We start from the raw sequence: 24,819 nt of genomic DNA, 5'->3' as shown, positions 1-24,819 counted from the left end.
TACCATGCTGTTTTGGTTACTGTAGCCTTGAAGTATAGTTTGAAGTCAGGTAGCGTGATGCCTCCAGCTTTGTTCTTTTGGCTTAGGATTGTCTTGGCAATGTGGGCTCTTTTTTGGTTCCATATGAACTTTAAAGTAGTTTTTTCCAGTTCTGTGAAGAAAGTCATTGGTAGCTTGATGAGGATGGCATTGAATCTATAAATTACCTTGGGCAGTATGGCCATTTTCACAATATTGATTCTTCCTATCCATGAGCATGGAATGTTCTTCCATTTGTTTGTGTCCTCTTTTATTTCGTTGAGCAGTGGTTTGTAGTTCTCCTTGAAGAGATCCTTCACATCCCTTGTAAGTTGGATTCCTAGGTATTTTATTCTCTTTGTAGCAGTTGAGAATGGGAGTTCACTCATGATTTGGCTCTCTGTTTGTCTGTTATTGGTGTATAGGAGCACTTGTGATTTTTGCACATTGACTTTGTATCCTGAGATTTTGCTGAAGTTGCTTACCAGCTTAAGGTTTTGGGCTGAGACAATGGGGTTTTCTAAATATACAATCATGTCATCTGAGAGTTTTTAGCATGAAGGGCTGTTGAATTTTGTCAAAGGCCTTTTCTGCATCTATTGGGATAATCATGTGGTTTTTGTCTTTGGTTCTGTTTATATGATGGATTACGTTTATTGATTTGTGTATGTTGAACCAGCCTTGCATCCCAGGGACGAAGCCCACTTGATCATGGTGGATAAGCTTTTTGATGTGCTGCTGGATTCAGTTTGCCAGTATTTTATTGAGGATTTTTGCATCGATGTTCCTCAGGGATATTGGTCTAAAATTCTCTTTTTTTGTTGTGTCTCTGCCAGGCTTTGGTATCATTATGATGCCGGCCTCATAAAATGAGTTAGGGAGGATTCCCTCTTTTTCTATTGATTGGAATAGTTTCAGAAGGCATGGTACCAGCTCCTCTTTGTACCTCTGGTAGAATTCAGCTGTGAGTCCATCTGGACCTGTACTTTTGTTGGTTGGCAGGCTATTAATTATTGCCTCAATTTCAGAGCCTGTTGTTAGTCTATTTGGGGATGCAACTTCTTCCTGGTTTAGTCTTGGGAGGGTGTATGTGTCCAGGAATTAATCCATTTCTTCTATATTTTCTAGTTTATTTGCAAAGAGGTGTTTATAGTATTCTCTGATGGTAGTTTGTATTTCTGTGGGATCGGTGGTGATATCCCCTGTATCATTTTTTATTGCATCTATTTGATTCCTCTCTCTTTTCTTCTTTATTAGTCTTGCTAGCAGTCTATCAATTTGTTCGATCTTTTCAAAAAACGAGTTCCTGGATTCATTGATTTTTTTGAAGGGTTTTTTGTGTGTCTATCTCCTTCAGTACTTCTCTGATCTTAGTTATTTCTTGCCTTCTGCTAGCTTTTGAATGTGTTTGCTCTTGCTTCTCTAGTTCTTTTATTTGTGATATTAGGGTGTCAATTTTAGATCTTTCCTGCTTTCTCTTGTGGGCATTTAGTGCTGTACATTTCCCTCTACACACTGCTTTAAATGTGTCCAAGAGATTCTGCTACGTTGTGTCTTTGTTCTCATTGGTTTCAAAGAACATCTTTATTTCTGCCTTCATTTCGTTATGTACCCAGTAGTCATTGAGGAGCAGGTTGTTCAGTTTCTATGTAGTTGAGCAGTTTTGAGTGAGTTTCTTAATCCTGAGCTCTAATTTGATTTCACTGTGGTCTGAGATACAGTTTGTTATAATTTCTGTTCTTTTACATTTGCTGAGGAGTGCTTTACTTCCAATTATGTGGTCAATTTTGGAATAAGTGGGATGTGCTGAGAAGAATGTATATTTTGTTGATTTGGAGTGGAGAGTTCTGTAGATGTCTATTAGGTCTGTTTGGTGCAGAGCTGAGTTCAATTCCTTGATGTGCTTGTTAACTTTCTGTCTCGTTGATCTGTCTAATGTTGACAGTGGGGTGTTAAAGTCTCCCATTATTATTGTGTGGGAGTCTAAGTCTCTTTGTAGGTCTCTAAGGACTTGCTTTATGAATCTGGGTGCTACTGTATTGGGTGCATATATATTTAGGATAGTTAGCTCTTCTTGTTGAATTGATCCCTTTACCATTATGTAATGGCCTTCTTTGTCTGTTCTGATCTTTGTTGGTTTAAAGTCTGTTTTATCGGAGACTAGGGTTGCAACCCTGCTTTTTTTGTTTTCCATTTGCTTGGTAGATCTTCCTCCATCCCTTTATTTTCAGCATATATGTGTCTCTGCATGTGAGATGGGTCTCCTGAATATAGCACACTGATGTGTCTTGACTCTTTATCCAATTTGCCAGTCTGTGTCTTTTAATTGGAGCATTTAGCCCATTTGCATTTAAGGTTAATACTGTTATTTGTGAATTTGATCCTGTCATTATGATGTTAGCTGGTTATTTTGTCTGTTAGTTGATGCAGTTTCTTCCTAACATCAATGATCTTTACAATTTGGCATGTTTTTGCAGTGGCTGGTACCGGTTGTTCCTCTCCATGTTAGTGCTTCCTTCAAGAGCTCTTGTAAGGCAGGCCTGGTGGTGACAAAATCTCTCAGCGTTTGTGTGTAAAGGATTTTCTTTCTCCTTCACTTATGAAGCTTAGTTTGGCTGGATATGAAATTCTGGGTTGAAAATTCTTTTCTTTAAGAATGTTGAATATTGGCCCCCACTCTCTTCTGGCTTGTAGGGTTTCTGTTGAGAGATCTGCTGTTAGTCTGATGGGCTTCCCTTTGTGGGTAACCCATCCTTTCTCTCTGGCTGCCCTTAACATTTTTTCCTTTATTTCAAACTTGGTGAATCTGATAATTATGTGCCTTCGAATTGCTCTTCTCGAGGAGTACATCTGTAGCGTTCTGTGTCTTTCCTGAAGTTGAATGTTGGCCTGCCTTGCTAGGTTGGGGAAGTTCTCCTGGATAATGTCCTAAAGAGTGTTTTCCAACTTGGTTCCATTCTCCCCATCACTTTCTGGTACACATGAAAAATCAGACTACATTTGATCTTTTCACTTAGTCCCATATTTCTTGGAAGCTTTGTTCATTTCTTTTTATTCTTTTTTCTCTGAACTTGTCTTCTCACTTCATTTCATTCATTTGATCTTCAGTCACTGATACCCTTTCTTCCACTTGATCGAATCAGCTACTGAAGCTTGTGCCTGCATCGTGTAGTTCTTGTGCCATGGTTTTCAGCTCCATCAGGTCATTTAAGGTCTTCTGTACACTGTTTATTCTGGTTAGCCCTTCATCTAACCTTTTTTTTCAAGGTTTTTAGCTTCTTTGCGATGGGTTCGAATATCCTTCTTTAGCTTGGAGAAGTTTGTTATTACCGATCATCTGAAGTCTTCTTCTCTCAACTTGTCAAAGTCATTCTCCATCCAGCTTTGTTCCATTGCTGGCGAGGAGCTGTGTTCTTTTGGAGGAGAAGAGGAGCTCTGATTTTTAGAATTTTCAGCTTTTCTGCTCTGGTTTCTCCCCATCTTTGTGGTTTTATCTACCTTTCGTCTTTGATGATGGTGACATACAGATGGGGTTTTGGTGTGGATGTCCTTTCTGTTTGTTAGTTTTCCTTCTAACAGTCAGGACCCTGAGCTGCGGGTCTGTTGGAGTTTGCTGGAGGTCCACTCCAGATGCTGTTTGCCTGGGTATCACCAGCAGAGGCTGCAGAACAGCAAATATTGCAGAACGGCGAATGTTGCTGCCTGATCCTTCCTCTGGAAGCTTCATCTCAGAGGGGCACCCGGCCTTGTGAGGTGTCAATCAGCCCCTACTGGGAGGTGCCTCCCACTTAGGCTACTCAGGGGTCAGGGACCCACTTTAGGAGGCAGTCTGTCCGTTCTCAGATCTCAAACTCCATGCTGGCAGCACCACTACTCTCTTCAAAGCTATCAGACAGGGACGTTTAAGTCTGCAGAAGTTTCTGCTGCCTTTTGTTCAGCTATGCCCTGCCCCCAGAGGTGGAGTCTACAGAGGCAGGCAGGCCTCGTTGAGCTGTCGTGGGCTCTACCCAGTTCGAGTTACCTAGCCACTTTGTTTACGTACTCAAGCATCAGCCATGGTGGATGCCCCTCCCCAAGCCTCGCTGCCACCTTGCAGTTCAATCTCAGACTACTGTGCTAGCAGCAAGCAAGGCTCCGTGGGTGTGGGACCCTCTGAGCCAGGCGCGGGATATAATCTCCTGGTGTGCCGTTTGCTAAGACCATTGGAAAAGCGCAGTATTAGGGTGGGAGTGACCCGATTTTCCAGGTAACGTCTGTCACGGCTTCCCTTGGCTAGGAAAGGGAATTTCCCGACCCCTTGCACTTCCTGGGTGAGGTGATGCCCCGCCCTGCTTCGGCTCATGCTCCATGGGCTGCACCCACTGTCCGACAAGCCCCAGTGAGATGAACCAGTACCTCAGTGGGAAATGTAGAAATCACCCGTCTTCTGTGTCACTCACACTGGGAGCTGTAGACTGGAGCTGTTCCTATTTGGCCATCTTGGAACCTCCCTCTTTGAGCTTGAATAATTTTCATTTGTGCCACTTTTCAGGCTTACCTGATTAGACAGCAGTACTGAAGGAAATTTCTACTCTGCTTTGCCTTTGGTGCATACTTTAGTGACTTTGGGTAGGGAGGAGTCATAACAAATATCACTGGCTCCAGGACCTTGTCAGGCAGAAACCATAAGGTGGTTATTTTGTGAAATAAAGGTTTCACATCAGGAAATGCTTTATTGTTGGGGGAACACTTAAAGAATCTGACATTTCACTGAGCCAAGATTTCATGTCTACAAATGTCATAGTCCAGAAAATTGTTTCATTGTTCTTATTATAAACAAATGTACATTTCTTATTCTCTTCAAATTTTGTATTACCAGCTAATGTTTTACTTAAATTGTTTTTCTTTTAAGGAATGGGGATTTTTTTTTTAAAGCATTGTTTTATGTACACCAAGATGAGTTACCTTTGAGTGGATCACCTGCTGAGTAGTCTTTGAGGTTAGTAGTTTGTCACTGGATAAAAAAAGCTAATTGCAACTCAGATGCAGAGTTTATGAACCTTTTTTCAAGTTAGTTGAAAATTAGTTGTAATGATGTCTGTTTCTCGGAGTTTGGCAACTTATATACTCTGAATAACCTCCCAGTTGAAACAATTGAAATGTAGAAAATTTATAAAGCATCTTTCCAAATACATTGCTTAGTTGGCATGAAAGAAGGGAATCCATAAAGACCAAAGATTAAATGAAAGCAGGAATGCTGGAATGTGAGCTGGATTGTCCCTGAATGTTTCTGCTGGGGAAAGAGGAAAAGGGGGATAGGAAATAAAGCATAATTGGGAGTCGGCTGAGACACACTGTCAGTGTAAGGATGACTGATAAAAATAAACTTGCCAGTGGAGAGGCTGGGGATGGGGAGTGAACAGTAGGGAAACCTGCCTATCTTTACCTAGGCACTAGGAGGGGTAGGGGAAGACAGGATGTGAATTCTCCTAAAACACGAGAAAGGCCATCACATGAGTGCAGGTTGACTTGGTTGTACCAGTGAGGTCCAAAATCCTCATGCCAAGAATTTAATTATAGTGCTGTCAGGTTGGTTGCATCCCAAGAGGCAAGAAAGGAAATGCGCATCTCTGAAAGAGTGCTACTTCAACCCAGACCTCCAAGAATTTCCACAAATAATGTTTCAAGGAAAATCAGCAGTTCACAATAAAGTCATAAATCAGATGAAGAAATTCACCAGCATGAGAAATTAGAGCCAGCAGAAATGCTGGCTGCTGGCCAGTCAGATTATCAGATTCCTAGGGAAAAATGAATACGATAAATATACTTACACAGTGTGATGCTCCTTTTAAAAAATAAACAAGAAGCTTGGAAGGATGAGCAATAAATAAGATACTGCAAAAAATGACCTGCCAGATTTGGAAAATGACTAAGTAGAACTTCTGGAAATTAAAAAAAAAATGATTATTAACATTAAAAATTCAGTTATTAGGCTAAGGAGGAGATTAGACACAGCCAAAGCGATAATTAGTGAAATAGAATGTAGATATATAAAGGAATTACCTAGAATACAGCCCACCACGAGGTGGACAAACATTGAGTTTATAGACCTGGAAGTTTATAGGCACAGAAAGAGCAGACTGTTTCCAAAAATGATAAACTACAGATTGAGACAAACTATTTTGCAGAAGACAACTAGAAAAGGTGGGGAAAATGCCTGTTTGAAGGCATCACATAGCTAATGAGAAAGTGAATAATAGCTGGTCTAAGATACTACCATGAGAATGCTGTAGCTATTTTAATATGAAAGTAGACTTTAAAGCAGAAAGCATCACTAGAGATAATACTTCAGTAAAAGGTTCAATTCAGTTTTATTTAGATGTGATACTTCTTTGTATATCTAACATCATGATTACAAAATACAGGGAGCAAAAAGTAATAGAAATATGAGCAAAAACAGACAAATCCACAGGCCTAAACAAACATTTTTTAATAGACCGTTTATGTGACTGACAGAATGGCTAAAAGAAATCAGTAAATATATAGAAGATTTGAACAATCTGATTAACAACCTAATAGGCATGTTTAGCATATTGACACCCAACAACTTCAGAATACACATTCTTTTCAATAACATATGGGAATATTTTATGTATATTTTCTTGAGACAGGATCTCGCTCTGTTGCCCAGGCTGGCGTGCAGTGGTGTGATCTCGGCTCACTGCAACCTCCATCTCCTGGATTCAAGCAATTCTCTTGCCTCAGCCTCTTGAGTAGCTTAGATTACAGGTGTGCGCTGCCATGCCTAGCTAATTTTTTTTGTATTTTTAGTAGAGACAGGGTTTCGCCATGTTGGCTAAGCTGGTCTCAAACTCCTGGCCTCAGGAGATCCACCTGCCTCGGCTTCCTGAAGTGCTGGGATTACAGGTGTGAGCCACCATAGCCAGCCTCAAATCACTTATTTTAAATTTGAGTTTTTATTAAGGGGAAGGTTCTAATAGTTACTTTTTTTTTTTTTTTTTTTTTGAGACGGAGTCTCGCTCTGTCAGGCTGGAGTGCAATGGCGCAATCTCAATCTCGGCTCACTGCAAGCTCCGCCTCCTGGGTTCACGCCATTCTCCTGCCTCAGCCTCCCAAGTAGCTGGGATTACAGGTGCCCACCACCACACCCGGCTAATTTTTTTGTATTTTTTAGTAAAGACGGGGTTTCACCGTGTTAGCCAGGATGGTCTTAATCTCCCGACCTCATGGTCTGCCGGCTTTGTCCTCCCAAAATGCTGGGATTACAGGCGTGAGCCACTGCACCTGGCCCTATAATATTTTTATATTTACCTATTATTCCTAGTTTACAGTTAAGAAAATGAGGCTTAGCAAGGAATAAAGAGATTGCTCAAGGTCACCCAACTAAATAGTGTTAGAACTGGGGTTTTAATCCAAACATATATGACCACAACTCTATGGTGGAATTTATTTCCCTGTTAAGTTTAATTCAGTAACAAATTATATGAAGATATGCTGCAGAGATGAATGAGATAATGAATGTAAAATTGCCTTGAGAGATTCAAGGAATGGAAATGAACTACCCAAATTAGTATAGCAATTTCACTGTGAAATTAAAAGTAGATAATTGGAGAATAGCTAAGATCAGGCATTGCCTTTTAGTAGTTTAGAAGTCAGAACTTTTTTGTTTAGAGAACTTTTGAGATGTTCTCTGAACATCATCTGTGTCAAACACATGGTAAAACAGATGTTTTTCCAAGGGATTTTAGTGGTTTCAACTTTAAATATTAAAAGTGGCATTTAGTGAGCTATTTAAATGATGATACGACGGACGTATTGAAGATTTACTTTAGTGATGATCATCTCTAGTTCTTAGTATTAAAGACTGGAAAATGTCCCTTTTATGCCATGCAAATTTTATTTTGTATGTTTCAAGTTACCTGCCACTCAGTTTTGTGCCAAGTATGAAACAGTGAATGAAAAGACAAAAAATAAGCCAATAAATACATAATTGTGTCTTGAGAAAGAGCTGAGCGCTAGGTTGTGTACGTGTAGTCCCAGCTACTCAGAATGCTGAGGCAGGGAGGATCTTAGGGACCCAGGAGTTGGAGGTTGCAGTGAATTATGATCATGCCTGTGAATAGCCACTGTGTTCAAGCCTGGGCAACACAGAGAGACCTCATCGCTTTTGTTGTTGTTGTTGTTGTTGTTGTTGTTGAGACAGAGTCTCACTCTGCTCAGGCTGGAGTGAAGTGGTGCAATCTCAGCCCACTGCAACCTCCACCTTCTGGGTTCAAGCTGTTCTGTGCCTCAGCCTCCCAAGTAGCTGGGATTACAGACATGTGCCACCATGCCCAGCTAATTTTTGTATTTTTAATAGAGACAGGGTTTCACCATGTTGGCCAGGCTGGTCTCGAACTCCTGACCTCAAGTGATCTGCCTTCCCTGGCCTCCCAAAATGCTGTGATTACAGGCATGAGCCGTTGCGCCCAGCCGAGAGACCTCATCTTTTAACAAAAATAAATAAATGGATAGATCTTGAGAGAAGTGCTGTGAAGAAACAAACTGGGTGCCGATTAAAAGTGGCATCTAATAAAGGCCAATGCCAGTAAAGGACAGGAAGTGAGGCAAGTGTTGGAACCATCTGAAGTTGGCTAAGTGGGAAAGGACTGTAGCATGCAAGACCATGGGAAGGAATTTGGATTTTATTTCAAGTATAGTGGAGAAGTCTTGAAAGTTTCTAAGGGCACTAACATGGATCAGTTTAAAAGATTGAGATACTGTGGTGGCTGCCATACTGAGAAAATCAAGAGTGATAGTGGGAAGACCAGGCAGGGAGCTAATGCTATAGACCAAGAATTCTCAGACTTGGCACTCTTGACCTTTTTAGCTGGCTGCTAATTTGTTATAGGGCTGTCCTGTGCATTGCAGCATCTCTGGTCTCTACCCTTTAGGTGCCAGTGGTAGCCCCACTCTCAAGTTGTGACAGCCGAAGATGTCTCCAGACATTTTCAGATGTTGCCTGGGGGTGAAAGTGTCCGTGGTTGGAAGCCACTGCTATAGAACACAAAGACCTGGGAGGGAGACGACGACGACTTGGAATGGTGTGATGGCAGGAGAGGTGGAGAGTAGTGCCCAGATTTGAGGCTGGCTCAGTTAGAAGAGGATTTACCAGATCTTGTGGGGGCGATGGGCCGGGAAGAGAGGTCCTTCGTTCTCCCCTCCTTGCCGGGTTTTTCAGGGGCTCCTTAGCATTTTTCAATTCACCCACAACTGGTTCTTGCTCCTTTTCATGCCCTAGATCTTCCAAATATCTCTGCTTTATGTTTTGAGGATAAGAAAGATCCACCCTCCCCTCCCTACACACAAAGCAACACCATTTTTAAACATTAGAGAGATGATGAGAATGCTTGGTCTCTTGCCAGGAATCCTAAAGTGGGTAAAACTGATCGACAACTTTGAAGGAGAATATGACTACGTGACCAATGAGGGGACGGTGTTCACATTCAAGACGAATCGCCAGTCTCCCAACTATCGCGTGATCAACATTGACTTCAGGGATCCTGAAGAGTCAAAGTGGAAAGTACTTGTTCCTGAGCATGAGAAAGATGTCTTAGGTGAGAATACATGTGACTTGAAAATTGTGCTCTTGTTTTTGATGAGAACGTCAACAAGTTAGTGGGTCTCTCATTCTCTAGTGACCTGTTACAAGGTAAAAAACCTTCAACCTGTAATCATCAGGAATGAAGTGTCTAAATAGTTCATCCAAGTTTTCATTGCGTGATATCTTTGTAGCTTAGTACTATATCATGTAGAAATGCAGGGTCTTCATAAAAATTGTAAAGGTAGGATTTCAGACTTCCAAAGTACTGCTTTTTAAAAAAATATATCAGTTGTCTTTGTATACTTAATATCTGGTAATAATCATGAACATTTAATTTTTAAAACTGTTTAGATTTAGAATCCTTAGCTTGAAGCTTTTGAGTAACCTTTGGCTATTTGCATTATCCCTGTTGTTGATCTTAGTGTGGATTTAGAGCCCTCTTATTAGAAAAGGGAATAGACTATTGTCAGATTGAATTGAAACCCATCGCAGTTGCTGCTTTGTGCAGTGAACTACATTAACCTCTTGAGAACGTCACTTCCATATCAGTCATGTTTCACAGAGAGCTTTTCAGTTCCCTTTTATTCATTCTCTGTGATTTTTCCAAAAATGATATGCTGCTTTATAAATTATTTCTTGCATGAAAGTTGATTTTGACTACAATAAAACTCATTAATTTGGGGACAGTTTTTTACACAAAAGAAGAATTCAGTACTATTAGGCCAATGAAGTTACTTGGTGGTGGTGAACTGCTGCTGCTGGGTAGAATGAGGATAAAATAGGACCATTTAGAAATGCAAAATATGTGGTATATAATGAGGAAAAAAAGTCCCCTTTGAGATCTGCAGAGTGGCCCTGTCTAAGATAAAGCAGTCCTAAAATGTGTTTTTCAGTGAATTAAAGCACAGGTCTTGGAGTCAGGCAGATCCACGTTCAGGTCCTTGATCAATAAGGAACTATTTCTCCCTTGCTCAAGATGGTATGCTTTCTGTGCCTGGAAGGTATTTAAACCTAGCGTTGCTTGGGGGTGGCAGGGGAGCAGCTGATTCCAGCTGCTTCTCTCAGGGTCATAGGTTGCTATGGGTACTTCCTGCTGGTCCCTTGTTTCTGCAGGTCCCTTGGCCCTGGAGAAAGCACTCCTGGGTGTTTTCTTGAGAGTCTGTTCAGCCCCTGGGCACCTGACTGCACTCTTCAACCCTCTTGTACTTAGATCTCCGCACCCCTGTAGGCAGTTCTATTGGACAGGACCCAAGACAACTGCATGCCTGCTCGAAATTCACATCTGTAACCCTGAGACAGCAACCCATTACAGGCTCTTCCTCTGAAGTAGTTGGCCGTTCTTCTGCCTTTTGGATTTCCAGGCACAGTCCCTTTAACTTGCAGGTTTGGATCAGGCACCAGTACTCTGTCTGTGTCAGGCTGGGGTTGGTAGAAGGTAATAATCTTGTCACCCTCCCATAGGGTGGGGGACTTACAGGCAAGAGCAAGAGGAAATCTTATCACCTGTCTCCTCAAAATCCTCTGTTTACATTCTGACCCTTATTTATATTTGGACGAGGGACCCACGAGTCACAGAACAGATTTTTGACCATTTATTTCAGTATCTTTGTTTAGTGAGTCTGTTTCTAGTCACTTTGATAGCCTGATGGCTTCTGTCCAAACTGAGGCAGGAATGTCCCCCTAAGGGTAGTTATAGCCAGCAGTTAGTGAGGGCTTCCTGCGTGCCAGGTTCAGCACTCTGTTCATCATGCACTGACCTCATGCGTTGCTGCATCCAAATGAGATTTGGGTGGCATAAGTCTTCATGTAGGTGCTCCAGGAGTTTTTCAGGCACAAGTCAGGATTAAACAGTGATTCTTGTATAGGACACCGTCATGGATGTTGTAACTGTTTCCCAAGGCATCTGAATTTCTGCCATTTAAAGCCAAAAGAGGGGTTTTAACTATGCCTTAAGGTGACATCCCATCTTATAGATGTAATGAAATGCAAATTAATGCTAGGAGATTTTGTTGTGGGGGGTGATATATTTGTATAACCTTCCTTCTGAAAGGTTATAAGATTTTCAGACTGGAAAGGGGAAACCTTCAGTGTTCACTAGAACTCATCAATTTAAAGAGAAGCATGGTTGAATTTGAATATGCCATATATCATTAGCACAGAGCGCCCTATTGAGAATAAAAACTAGAGATGAGTCATAAAGTACAGCAGTAAAGTCAGAGCTTTTATTAATGACAGTCTACAAATCACCTCGTCCTTTTGTTATTCACTTTTGTCTGTTTTATAATTCTGATGTACTCATAGTTAACACAGATTGATTATTCTTTGACAGCTATAATTTACTTCATTTTTCCCCCATACTTTGGTCTGTTTAAAACATTAAGCCACGTGAAATATGTTGCCTGATTGAGGTTTTTTAAAAAAGTGCATTGGAGAATGAGCAAGTTACTTTTGGTTGTATGAGTTCTTTATGTCCTCACTTGAGAAAAAAAAGTTTGCCATAGTAATCTCAGCAGCCCAAGATCAAGGCCCCTGGTGATCCTCAGAGTTCCCTCTGGCCAACATCTTGTTTTTCATGTGGGTAAATTCTAGCATCCTAAAAACATGAACTGCTAGTTTCTTGGGTTACAAAAATAAGCAGTGTCAAGAACCCCACCCTACCACATGAAACCCAAGAAAGGCTTGTCTGTTGAGCACATGTGACCTCTCCCCTGCAGCCCTGTCCTCACTTCCACTTGCTGCGGTGTCTCTCCCTCTGGGTGACCTGGCCCTACCTCAGGCAGACCTCTATGCTTGCCCTTCGTTTTCTCCTTTCCTCATCACCTCTCACTCCTACTCTCCCAGCTCTGTCACTGAACACTGTCACTGAAAGTTGCAGCCCTGGGAGTTGAGGAGAACTCATTTCTCTATGTTACTCTCCATATCCCTGCAGGCATCAAGCCCTGGCTATTCTTCTTGGGAAATACCTTTCATTTGTTTCCTTTCCTGCCCAGACTTTATCCCCGGCTTGATGTGGTGTTCTCCCTGGCTTGTTGCAATAGTGCTCTTACTCTTCTCCCCTCCGTAGACTTCCATTGTTCTGCATTCAGCTGTTAGACACATGCGTCCTTTATTAATGCCATCTTTATGTTGCCCTTGTGTTCAAACGGTGGCTCCACAGTCACAGGTAACTAAACTCCTCTCTACCTGGCTCACTGGATGGCCTATCAGGCCACCACCAGCATCTCCATCTGCCCCGAACTGAACAACTCTTCCTCTTGAAAACGGATCTCTCGTTTGTTCTCTTTACCAGTCTTCCTTCTGTTCTTTCTGTTCCTTTCCCCTCTCCTCATTCCTGGCTCTGGCCTTCATGCCAGGAGTCGCCTGTCTTCCTGCGCTTCATCCAGTAGGATGCTGTGCTTTTCCTGCTAGCCCCCATTTCCCTCCATCTCTACACTCCTGTACTTGAGACTCAATTCAGCCCTTGCTTTAGGGCTGTCAATTGTTTTGGAACCTCAACCAACCAGTCACTTACCCTTGTTTATGGTTTATTACTTGCATTTTTATATGATTTTGTCTCACGAGCAGAATCGACCTCATCTTACTACTTGTCTCTCTAGCACTTTGCAGGGAATCTGGTGGATAACAAGGGCTTATTACATTTTTATCTAATAAACAATCCTGTCAGACATGAACCATGATTTGGCTTTTATTGTTTTCCTCCTTATAGCTCCTATAGCATGATAATAGGCACAAAATAGGAAGGCAGGGTTACTATTCCACACATTATCTAGGTCATCAAAAGTCCCTGGCCCAAGAGTATTTTATTTCCTTGGGAAATAAAATAGTCATTTATTAAAGGAATATGTTGAAAACTAGATGAATGATTAAAACCAATTATAAGGCTGGGCGCGGTGGCTCACGCCTGTAATCTTAACAGTTTGAGAGGCCGAGGTGGGCAGATCTCTTGAGGCCAGGAGTTCAAGACCAGTTTGGCCTACATAGTGAAACCCCGTCTCTACTAAAAATATGAAAATTAGCCAGGCATGGTGGCACACATCTGTAATCCCAGCCACTTGGGAGGCATGAGGCAGGAAAATCCCTTGAAGCTGGGAGGTAGAGGTTGCAGTGAGCTGAGATTGCACTACTGTACTCCAGCCTGGGTGACAGCAAGACCCTGTCTCAAAAAAAAAAAAAAAAAGTAAAAGTGACTTTGCAAGTCTCATTGCTACATAGCCCTATGTGTAGCTCTGGAACTGTTGCTCAATTAAATATGTTTTCATTAATTTTTTAAATTGCATTAGGTTTTTTCTCTTCTTATCCTTTCAGAATGGATAGCTTGTGTCAGGTCCAACTTCTTGGTCTTATGCTACCTCCATGACGTCAAGAACATTCTGCAGCTCCACGACCTGACTACTGGTGCTCTCCTTAAGACCTTCCCGCTCGAGGTCGGCAGCATCGTAGGGTACAGCGGTCAGAAGAAGGACACTGAAATCTTCTATCAGTTTACTTCCTTTTTATCTCCAGGTAAGTGTTTTTTCACTGTTGCTGTTCACTTTAAAAATCAGACTGGTGTTTGGGTTTCTTTGGGGAAATGGAAGTATAATGCTATGTTATTGAAAATCACATATGCTATATTACAGCCAAAATTACTTAATGGGAATAAAACGGTAGAACAGATGCCCAGAACAAAGGGAAATGTAAACGCCTAAAATGGCACTCTCATTAATCTTATATTCCAAGTCTCTGTTCTTCTGGAGGCAGGAACATCTGACGTTCTAGACTGATTAAAAATTAGTACCAATGGGCCGGGCGCAGCGGCTCACACCTGTAATCTCATCACTTTGGGAGGCTGAGGCGGGCAGATCACCTGAGATCAGGAGTTCAAGACCCGCCTGGTCAACATGGAAAAACTCTGTCTCTACTAAGAATACAAAAATTAGCCGGGCGTGGTGGCGGGTGCCTGTAATCCCAGCTGCTCAGGAGGCTGAGGCAGGAGAATTGCTTGAACCCGGGAGGCGGAGATTGCAGTGAGCCGAGATCACGCCACTGCACTCCAGCCTGTCAACAGAGCAAGACTCCATCTCAAAAAAAAAAAAAAAAAATTAGTACCAATGAATACAACGTTTGATTCAGTCTTTGGTCTATATGCACAAGAACACTGTGCAGCTACAAAATGTAAAATCTTTAGCTACATCTGACAAAAAATTGTTTTCTGGAATAAGCTGAGAATCAATTCTGCTGTTGTTAAATAAAATGTAATTCTAAAAGTATAGTCTTACATCATGAAAACATGTGTGTTATTTGGTTCTAGTAGGAAAGGGAAACACTTGTAAGTTGTGGTTTTACATTTGATGGTACCAGTTAATTTTCCCCAAAGTAAACATAGCTCTCTTTTTAACTAAAAAAAAAATTGGTCACATTCATTTTGCTTTGTTTTGTTTTTTTTCCTCCATTCCATCCATCTGCACTGTTTTTGTAGCGTCATGGCCATACACACACTGTGATTTGTCCCAGGAGTCTGGCTCAGTTGGCAGTTTGCAGTTGACCAGGCAGACCCTGTCCTAGAAGCAATCTGGCTGAAAAAAGTCTGCACTTTCCTTATGCACATATGTTGAACTCCTCCAAAGTGCTTTTTGTCCCACTCAGTTTTGCTGCAGTCGTTTGGTCATTAGACAAAAAAAGCAGTCTTAGGGGAGAGCAAGGCAGGTGCTCAAGTGGCCCTGTCCTCCTCTTGGGATTTGGCCAGTTGACAGTGATGCCTCATCACTTTTATTTTGAGCCTCTGAGTCACAGAGCAGGCAATCCATAAGGAATCTTATTGTGGTGGCAGGTTGCTGTCAGGGTTATTAAAACCAAAAGAATGATGATGTTCTGTAAATAGGTCTGACAGTATACCTTGAAAACCTAGCAGGCTTTACTTTCCCAAGCACCTTGCAGCGGATCAAGAGAAGCTAGGAAAAGCACCCACAAGAATGTGGAAACCGTGCAAGGGCCAGAAGCCAGGAAGCGACCGTTCGAGAATTCAACTTCAGGGTGTCCTGCACCTCCGCCCCATTCCCTCTTCGCCCTAGAACCTGGAGTAGAGCAGCAGCAGCCAGTGGACAGATGAGGAAAATCATTTCTTCTAGATAGCCATTCTTAGCCCACTGCTGCAGGGCCCACAGTTTATTTCCTCAGATTTACACTGGGTACAGAAGTTTTACTTTGGAAAATTTCGTACCTTAAACAGTTTAAATGGATAAAAGACAATGAGGAGGGCAGTGAGGGTGACTCACCTTCTCTTAATAAAAGCTGCAGTCCCCAAAGGCCTGTAAACCTCCTTCAGTGACCGCATGTGACCATTTATGTCAGGAACAAGCTCATCATTACCTGGGGAAGAAAGGGCTTATTGTCCAAGTGTAAAATGCTGAGTTCTGTGCCAAACAATGAAATATTATCAGTGACTGTGGCTGTGAAATTTGAAAAAAGAAGTGTGTTCCTCGTTCTGTACTGCCAGGCATTTTCTGACCAAGCTTTAATTTTCTGACCAAGCTTTGTCTGTCTCCTTTTACTAGTTTTGCCTCCATTTTTCTCTTTTCTGTCCCGAATGCAATTTGATTTCTAAAACCAGAGAATGGGGCTTCCGGATTCAGATCTTGTGAGACCAAATGCAAAAACAGCCATCAGATAATTAGATTAGATCTCATGAAAGCATGGATTGTCAGTGTGTGTATATACACATCGGCTCACAAGTAGTCTTGCACTGGTGTCTGAAGGCTAGCTGTTCACTACTATAGTAAAGAGCAGAGGTACTCAATTATATGTAAAGCCCCAGGGTCACACATAACAGCAGCTCCAGCTTCCTGCTGCAGACATTTGGTACCTCTGGCAGGTGCACACCAGCTGACTTTGTTTTCCTCGGAGGTACATGGTGAAAACACATCTTGAGCCCAAGCCATTTATGACTTACTTTGGCACCTTGAGTCACATTTGGAAGAAAACAGGCAGCCATAGCAGCTTAGAGTACAGTGCACTTACTCCCTGTGGTTCAAACCACTTAGTGGTTGAACTGGTGAACTCTGTACTTGTGGAACCTTGGAGAGTTGCCTAGGTTGAGCTCCAGACCTGCATGTTGTAATAATCCAGTAGAGCCGTCCCATATGCATGGCTCTGGGAGTCAGGGGTGAGAAATCATAGAAAAGCATTTCAGGGATATCAGGGAAAAGCAAAACTTTTTGAGACTTGCTTTTGTTTTTTTCTTTGAATAATGTTAAAAACCCAACCTAAAATCAGTTAAAACAAAATCTCCGTGGGTTACAAAGTTTGCCGCCTTTTTACATACTTGACTTTTCAGATCCCCTGATTCTTGTTTTGGTAGCTTCTCCTAGAGTTGTCTCTTTCTCCTGACTGCTCCTACTTCTCCTTACATTTATTTTAGATTACACTGGGAACATACCAACTGATCTCCCTGCCTCCTTCTCAAGTCCAGATACCTCCTCTGGCCTTAAGGGACTTCCATAGTTCAGTTCTCTTTTTTCACCCCTAAACTTTGAAATTTATTTCCTAGCGATCACCTGACCAACTCTGGTTTATGATTCTAGGATGTTTTCTTCAAACCCCACCTTCCTTGTTCTTATCCTCTGAGCCAAATCAGATGGGACACAAAGCATCATTAGATTATAGGGATTCACATTATGCTGTGAATATGCAATGGGCTAACCTAGATAGATCTATAAATGGAAAGTATCGATAAAATATGTTAAGTGCCAGTACCTTCAGGTTTAACACAGCCTCCTTCAAGGTACCACTTCTGGTCCACAGGACAGAAGAATAGGGAGGTGTCAGGCATTTGAAACTCTTTCCGTGTACAGTAACCAGCCCCTGTTGCGTATTTATTTCATTCTGTGGTTAGATTTGATGTCTCAACCTTTCTAGATAAACAGGCATTTAGAGTATATTTCCTACTCATTATCTTTCACTACAGAACTTGCATTCTAGTACTTTGGTGCCTTGTCTCAGGTCACTGAGCTAGCAACTTTCAGAGCTGGGAATTTTGGCTCCCTAGGCCTTTGTCATTTGCTGTACTACAGGTCGTGGTGATGCAAGGGTGAGGCAGGTGCTCAAATGGCACATGCTTGGTCTGCACGTTGTCTTTTTGTTGTTGTTTGATTATTTGTACTTTTTTTCAAGGATTCACATGCTTTTTGTGTTTGTGGGGGGCACCAGGTACTGATCAAGAAGCTCTTAAAAATTAAAATATACCACAAGAGATAGCCTTTTACCCTAAGATTACATTTATTTAGGCAAGTACAGTATTCAGTATATCTGGTAAATTAGAATACATGCTCACAGAATGCAATTGGAAGTATATATAAAGGTATATTCTAACAAATATCCAAGCGTAACTTAAACTAAGAAAGTCAATACTTGAGTCACGTTATACATCTTACTGTCAGCATTAATCGTATACCCTGTTATGATAACCTTAAAACAGTTTGTATGCAATCATGAGAATTGAGACAACATTCATGAGGATTAGCAGCTGTGCTGTTCACAGATATAAATGTATTACTCCTTTCCAGTCGGGGGCAGCATATTGTTTCCCAGCTGTTAGTGAAGTGCATACACAGAGGAGTCGGGAAGAAAGAAAGAACTGACATTTTAATAATGATTATTCCATTTAAATGTGCCCTGTGGGAGTACCATTTGGTTTTTGGTTTTCCAGCAAGTACTGATGGGATCACTAAATCGATTTTTCATATACTTGACAGCATATGTTTAAAGTATTACGTGGGGAGGTGCTATTTCCACACCAGCCACTCTGTGGATGACTAATTCTGTTTTATAAACCACAGCAGTGTCATTGTTTGCAAACATTAATGACTTGTCTTATTATTTCTTTGATTTAGTTCTTAAATGTTAGAAAGTAGTAGCATTAAATTTGGGAAATGTTTAATTAGTGTTACATATGCTGGAATTCTTAGTATGTATATTAATCATTTTGTGTCATGCACAATTACTGGGATAATCCAAATTGGAAAAGCAATTTTGAAATATCTACCGATCATCTTTGGTCCGTGATTGCTGTCCACATGAGTGTCCACAGATAGGTAGGTGCCGGGTAGCAGGAGCCCCAGAGTGTTTATCAAGAGACCCCTGACTGGCTCTTGACCCTGGGCAAATCACTTGAGTTTTTTGTCATTCACCTCCCAGGTCAAATGGCACTAGATGAAGTCTACCATTTTTTTGACCTGCATTCCTAAGTGACCCAGCTTGGGGAAGACCAGTTAAATTTCCTCAATTAGGTTTCTCACCTTTTCTCATATTCACAGAATGCATTAGAGTCTTCTAAAATGTGTACACTTACTAGTGTTGTAAAAAAGAAGGCTGCATGAGATGGTGATGATGAGGATGAACACTTACATAGCACCCCTCATGCCAGACTCTGTTCTAAGCACTTGTCTGCAGTGAGCCTTCGACTGTGGTGGGGATTAACCAAGTCCCTGATAAATGCTCCTCTCTTGCCATTGCTGGCATTTGGTTGTGGTTTGTGATCCTTGCCCCCTTTGCATCTAGTGAGTCCCACAGACTAAACCAAGCCTTCTTCTACTTTTTAGGTATCATTTATCACTGTGATCTTACCAAAGAGGAACTGGAGCCAAGAGTTTTCCGAGAGGTGACGGTAAAAGGAATCGATGCTTCTGATTACCAGACAGTCCAGGTATGGAGAATATGATCTCGTTAATGTGAGAGTTAGGAAGTCTGACTTTCAGGCTGGGCCGTTCACACTGCAGCTTATCAGAAGCAGTGGAGGTAATTCATGGTAATACAGACAACTAGTATTTTGGAGCCCCCACGGTTGATGGTCACTGAGCCAGACACTCAGGATTCAGCAGTGAGCTGGCATAGTCACTGCCCTCCCATAGCCTGCAGGTTCTGCTCCTATGGCTGCTACTCTTGACAGGAAGCTGGAGTTCTTTGTCTTGGGGCTCCTATTGCAACATTTCTGTCTGTGTCAATCTGCTTGCTTGAATATGGTTTGTGTTCTAGCTCAGGTCTTTTGGTGTTGTAAATAACATGGGGATTTGCTCTATGTAAAGTATTGACTTAAGTGCTGTGAGTCAGTGTTTTTAGTCTGAAGTTCATGTGCATTTCTGCATGGCACAGAGTAGACACTCAATAAAACATTTGAATGAATAAATTAATTAATTGTCATGTCACCACAAGCTTCGTCTTTGGCCACCATCTTTTCAGGTTAAGAATCTCCTTTTTTGTTTTTTCAGCTCCCCAAGGGTACTGAGTCTTCCAGAAACTGAATCACTGGTTGATTGATGATGACGAAGAATGTCTCTGTTCCTTTGCAATGAGAGGTCACCAATAGGGCACCAGGTGTTTATCAAGGCCCCTCCCACCTGGAGGGCTGGACCACACAGGCCACAGATTAGGAATCAGAACATTGTTTGTGAAGGAAGATTAGAACAAAGAGCGCTGGATGTTCCCCACAATGTTTCTGTGAAACTAGGGTGTTATTATAGCTTGGTGAATTACCCTTCAATTGTCTAGAAATGGTCTAGATGATAGGCTACATCTAGATCATGAATAAAGCTTTGTTTACTAAAACAGGTGGTGGGCTGGATTTGGTGTAGAGCTATGATTTATCAGCCCCTGTTCTATATCAGCAGTTGGCAAACTGGCCTCCTGTTTTATTGGAGAACACATGCCCATTTGTTTACATATTGCCTGTGGTTGCTTTAGCACTTAGAGTGGTTGCAACAGAAACTCTATGTCCCAGAAGGCCTAAAATATTTAATATATGGCTTTTAAGAAAAAGTTTGCAGAATCTTCATCTATGTAAATAGCATTTAAAAGCACAACATTCTTGATAGACATACAGGGCCGAGAAGACATACAGGGTCAAGAAGCTCTGTCAGACAGGCCTGAAATCCACCTGGGGCAAGTCATTTAACCTTTCTGCCACAATTTTTTCAACTGTAGAGATTGATAGTATCTGTTTTTTAGGATTCCTGTGGGATTATTAAGAGATAAGGTATATTCAAGATCTGGTAATAGAATATAATCTTATTTTTTTCAATCAACATTAGAAATAAATATAACAGACTTTTAGTTTCCTATTTATTTGGCTTCTTGTTATTTTGTTTTCATGGTGAGCCATTGCCTGGAGCGAGATCCTGTAGGGGTCTGTAGCCCCTGTCTGGTATTTTCATGGTTCATAAATTTACCCTCATCCTATACCAATCTTTTAACATCTCTTCACTTTTAGTCTGGCATTCTTTGCTCTTTTTTTTTCTCTAATTTGTAGAAAATGTGTCCCTATCAGTTGTGACATTTGGTCTTCTCAGGGCCTCGTTCTGGTCCTTGCCTGGGTATCCCCAGCAAGGATAGGTGTGCCTCTCCTATCAGGAATGTCAGGGGCACCCAGGCAGCACCCAGCAAGTGTTCTCTCCTCTGCTCTCAAGAGCACAGTCTCAGCTGCCCTAGGTAGGACGGGGTAGGGTTGCCCGAGAGAGATCCTAATCTTCTCATGTCTATGAGGGGGCTCAGCTCTGTGTAAAAAAAGACACTGTTTTCCCCTTTTTTCCACTTCCCACAGACATTTAGTACCCAAGTGTATAATTGCCTTTGGAGTCTGGGGAAGGGAAGGACCCCTGTAATAATGACAGCTGCCAGGGAGGCCGCTTCTTCCAGGGAAATACCTCTTACTACTTATATGATTGGGGTGTTTCCCCTATTAGATGGCTTTTTTTTCCTATTCTGATAATGGTAATATTCTTTATAGATGGCAAGCTAGTTACCACCTAATATGTATTGTTTTCATTTACAAATGAAAAGATAAAACATGAGAGCTAAGCAAGTGCTTCTGTGGAATACAAACCTACCAGCCACATACATAGCAGCCTGGAATGTCCAGGTTAAACCGAGAAGAACATGCACTTTGGCGCTGCCAGGTGCCTGTGGCACTGGAACACTCCCAGAATTTCCCTGTACCTGGCTCTCCACTTCCCAAACAAAAGTTCCTGGCATTGTGCCTCTTAAATACTTACAATGTTTTATTTGTACTGCTGTAATAGGAGGAATAAAAAGACTCATGGTAAATATTTAAATAGTAACTGGATAGTACAGATCTTAATGTGTTGCTCTTCATTTCCATATTTAGAAAATGCAACTTTGTCCATAAACAGGGTATAGCCTCTATGTATAATGCCAATAGAAGATTTTTATCTACCGATACATGTAGTACTGTTATTAAAATAGAATTCTTTCGTTGTTTAAAAGGTGCCTTTGAAACACAATATGATGTCACAACACCATTGACTTGTATGGCTTAAAATCTGTTGTGCAGTGGTTTAGATTCAAGTGTATGTGTGCAGCAGAGATTTGACATGCAATGAGAGCGTGACAGATGTTCTCACATTTTGATTAGGCTCTTGGCAGTGTTGCCAACAATGACCTACCATTGTAAAAAGCAGACTCTGGAGAGGGATTTGTGGATGAATGGAAAGCATCCTAACGGTGCGTAATAGAAGCCACATTTTTGCTTCTATTACATTTTATTTTCATTTTCAGTTACTTCAGGATAATGTTACTTTTGATTCCACTTGACCCTGAGGTTTATATTTACCCCATAGGTGACTTGAAAAGAGTATCTTATCTTTCAGGCTGTGTTTCATTTCTTTGTTCATTCCATGAGGCATATTATCATTTTGATGTGAATACTGCCGCACAGATTACTCTGCATGGTTAGTCAACACTATGACCAAGAACCTCTTTTAATGGCACTGCCTACGTGGTGGTGTAGCTGATAAACTAGACCAGACAAGGAGAAGGAGAAGGGCCAAAGAAACATGGCTAAATGAGCCACAGTGCTCCTCTTTGTGTGATCTGTTAATATATTCCCTTAAGACCCTGACCATCTCGACTGGGAAGGTGAGGGATCTGGTGTCATATTTTACAGACAGACACAAAACAGAGCTGCTGTCTATACAGCCTTCACCCATTCCTGATTATAGCTGTGGGTAGAAAATCGATCTGTACCAGAAATACAATTTTGAAAATCTGATCCTAGAAACACTGTCACTTTATCTTCCAATCTGGAACACAGATAAGAATTCAGTTTTAGATAGGTTTATCAAATCTGCAATTGATTCATCTTTTTCCTGCTTTTTATTGTGAATGACACAACCACGTAATATTGATTAGAACTTGTGTGCCATTGTCTTTTAAAAAGAAGTTGAAATATTGAACATAGAAATTATATTTGTAAAACAGATTTGGTGGTAAGTGAATTTACCTGAAAAATCTGTCTACATTTACAGTCAGCAGTATGTTTCATTTTAAACAAAGTGAAGTAATAGGGAAATGGTAGTTAAATGTAGCCTATCAATAAATATTCATAGTATGATATGCAACGCCAGGTCCTGTTTGAATACAAAGAAATTCCAGACATAAGCACTGCCCCTGGGAAATTTACAGTCTGACTGGAAAGTTGAAACATACAGATCTGAAAAGATTGAAGAACCCAAGGATGTTATCACAGTGGTCAGGGGAAAGGCACAGGCTTCGGTCAGTGCTGTGGTGGTCAGAGGCCATCCTGGCTTGGGTAAAGGAGGAAGCCTTCACAGGAGGGATGGAAGTTGGGCAGGGCTTTGAGGGAATGAGTGTTTTTTAATGCCCAGTTCCCCACTGAGATTCCTGAACAATTTTACCACTGCCCTTTGTTCAAAGACTGCTTCTGCTTTTTTGTTACAGTAAATTCAAGAAAATAATAATCCTACCCTCAGTATCCTGTGCGATGGTTGCCTGGGGCACTTCTCTGTGGATGGAATAGTGTACTGTGGTTGAACGTGGTGTCACAAAGGAATGTAATGTAGCAAAAATACACTTTGATTCCTCAGTGTTTGATCTTTGTTCAGCCAGCTAGAGATTGGCTTTTCTTCTTGCAAAATGAAAGACAAAATGTATAGACCTGAAAAGAACACTTAACTGAGTCTGTACCCTGAATCAACTCCGTTAACCAAACGTCTACATTTTATAAAAGTCAGTATAAATTAAGATAATCCAAGTACTCATATTTTAAGAAGGGGAGCAAACTTAAAGGAAAAATAATAAAGATTTTATAAGTAGTTAACATTGATTTTATTATCTTTACTGTTGTTCTCTTATACTTAATAGGAATTTGGCTTTTCTGGGGATTACCTGGTATAGTACATGTGAAACATCAGTAACATCTCTAAGGCGGTTTGCTTTGCAGCTGAGCCAAAATGCTAAAGTAAGAAGAATCTTTGGCTTTACCAACATGCCTTGGGGTGGAGGGAGTGGGATTTTTTTCCCCTTTAATTCAGATTTTTCTAATCTTAGTGATAGCTGATTTGTGCTTGCTAGCATATAGGCTTTGCCATTCAAAGAACATATTTTCAGAACATTAATTAGTGTTTTAATACTCATTAACTTCTGCGCCGAGTTCATGACACATGCAGCTTTTGAGTGTTGACTCTTCCACATTCTTGGTGAGCTATTGAACGAGTGGCAGTGTCTTCCCATAGCAGTGTGTTTGTGTGATTGAGTATAGGTCAAAAATTTTCAGAACATTTTAGTGAAGAGTGAATGGGGCAGCATTTTCAAAAAGAAACTTTCTGAGGGGTCACTCTATTTTCATATGATTTGGAAACTGCTTGAATTGGTATCAGTTCTTGATGATTTATTGCCTGAGCATTTGTGTTATTTTTGATATTATGCTTCATGGCAACATATTTTACTTCAGAATTTCCCCCGTCATGCAGGCATTCTAGCTTGAGAGCATAGTATTCATATTCAGAGTGTACATACTTGTGTCCTTTTCTCCTTCTCTGGATACCAGCTATGTGACTCTGGAAGATAAGTCTGTTTTCTTGCTGTCTTATAATAGAGAAGTAAGTTATGTGGCTGAAGTCTGTAGTTGCTGCAGTCTCTACTCCACTGTACATAAATTCTCTACCATGTCTAAAAGAGGACATTACTTTGCAGCAACCTGAGACTACATAACCTATGATATGGTGAATGGGTATGTGTCAGCTGGCTTATAAAGATGTTTGTTAGGAGGTGACTTGCATCCTCTATCTGCTTACGTCTTATTGGTGAAAACATACACACGGTTGCAAAGAGGTTTTGAGATGTAGTTTTATTCCTAGAAAAAAGAAAAATGTGGCCAGCTAAAAATTAGGGCCTTTTTATCAAGGAAACAAGAGGAATAGATAGATATTGGG

The 24,819-nt window shown here is 41.2% G+C and overlaps 1 protein-coding gene across 1 annotated transcript in view; it reads left to right on the top strand.

The window, feature by feature from the left end:
- PREP (prolyl endopeptidase) overlaps positions 1 to 24,819 on the top strand; it is a 121,714-nt gene that overhangs the window by 55,858 nt on the left and 41,037 nt on the right. The window contains exons 8-10 of the mRNA XM_024248748.3: positions 9,423 to 9,614; positions 13,907 to 14,104; positions 19,177 to 19,280. Coding sequence (XP_024104516.1) covers positions 9,423 to 9,614; positions 13,907 to 14,104; positions 19,177 to 19,280 — 494 coding nt within the window. The remainder of the gene's footprint in view (positions 1 to 9,422; positions 9,615 to 13,906; positions 14,105 to 19,176; positions 19,281 to 24,819) is intronic.

This window comes from Pongo abelii, chromosome 5 (genome assembly GCF_028885655.2).
Source record: "Pongo abelii isolate AG06213 chromosome 5, NHGRI_mPonAbe1-v2.0_pri, whole genome shotgun sequence".
Classification (NCBI taxonomy): Eukaryota; Metazoa; Chordata; class Mammalia; order Primates; family Hominidae; genus Pongo; species Pongo abelii.
This window is presented reverse-complemented; position numbering and strand designations above follow the sequence as displayed.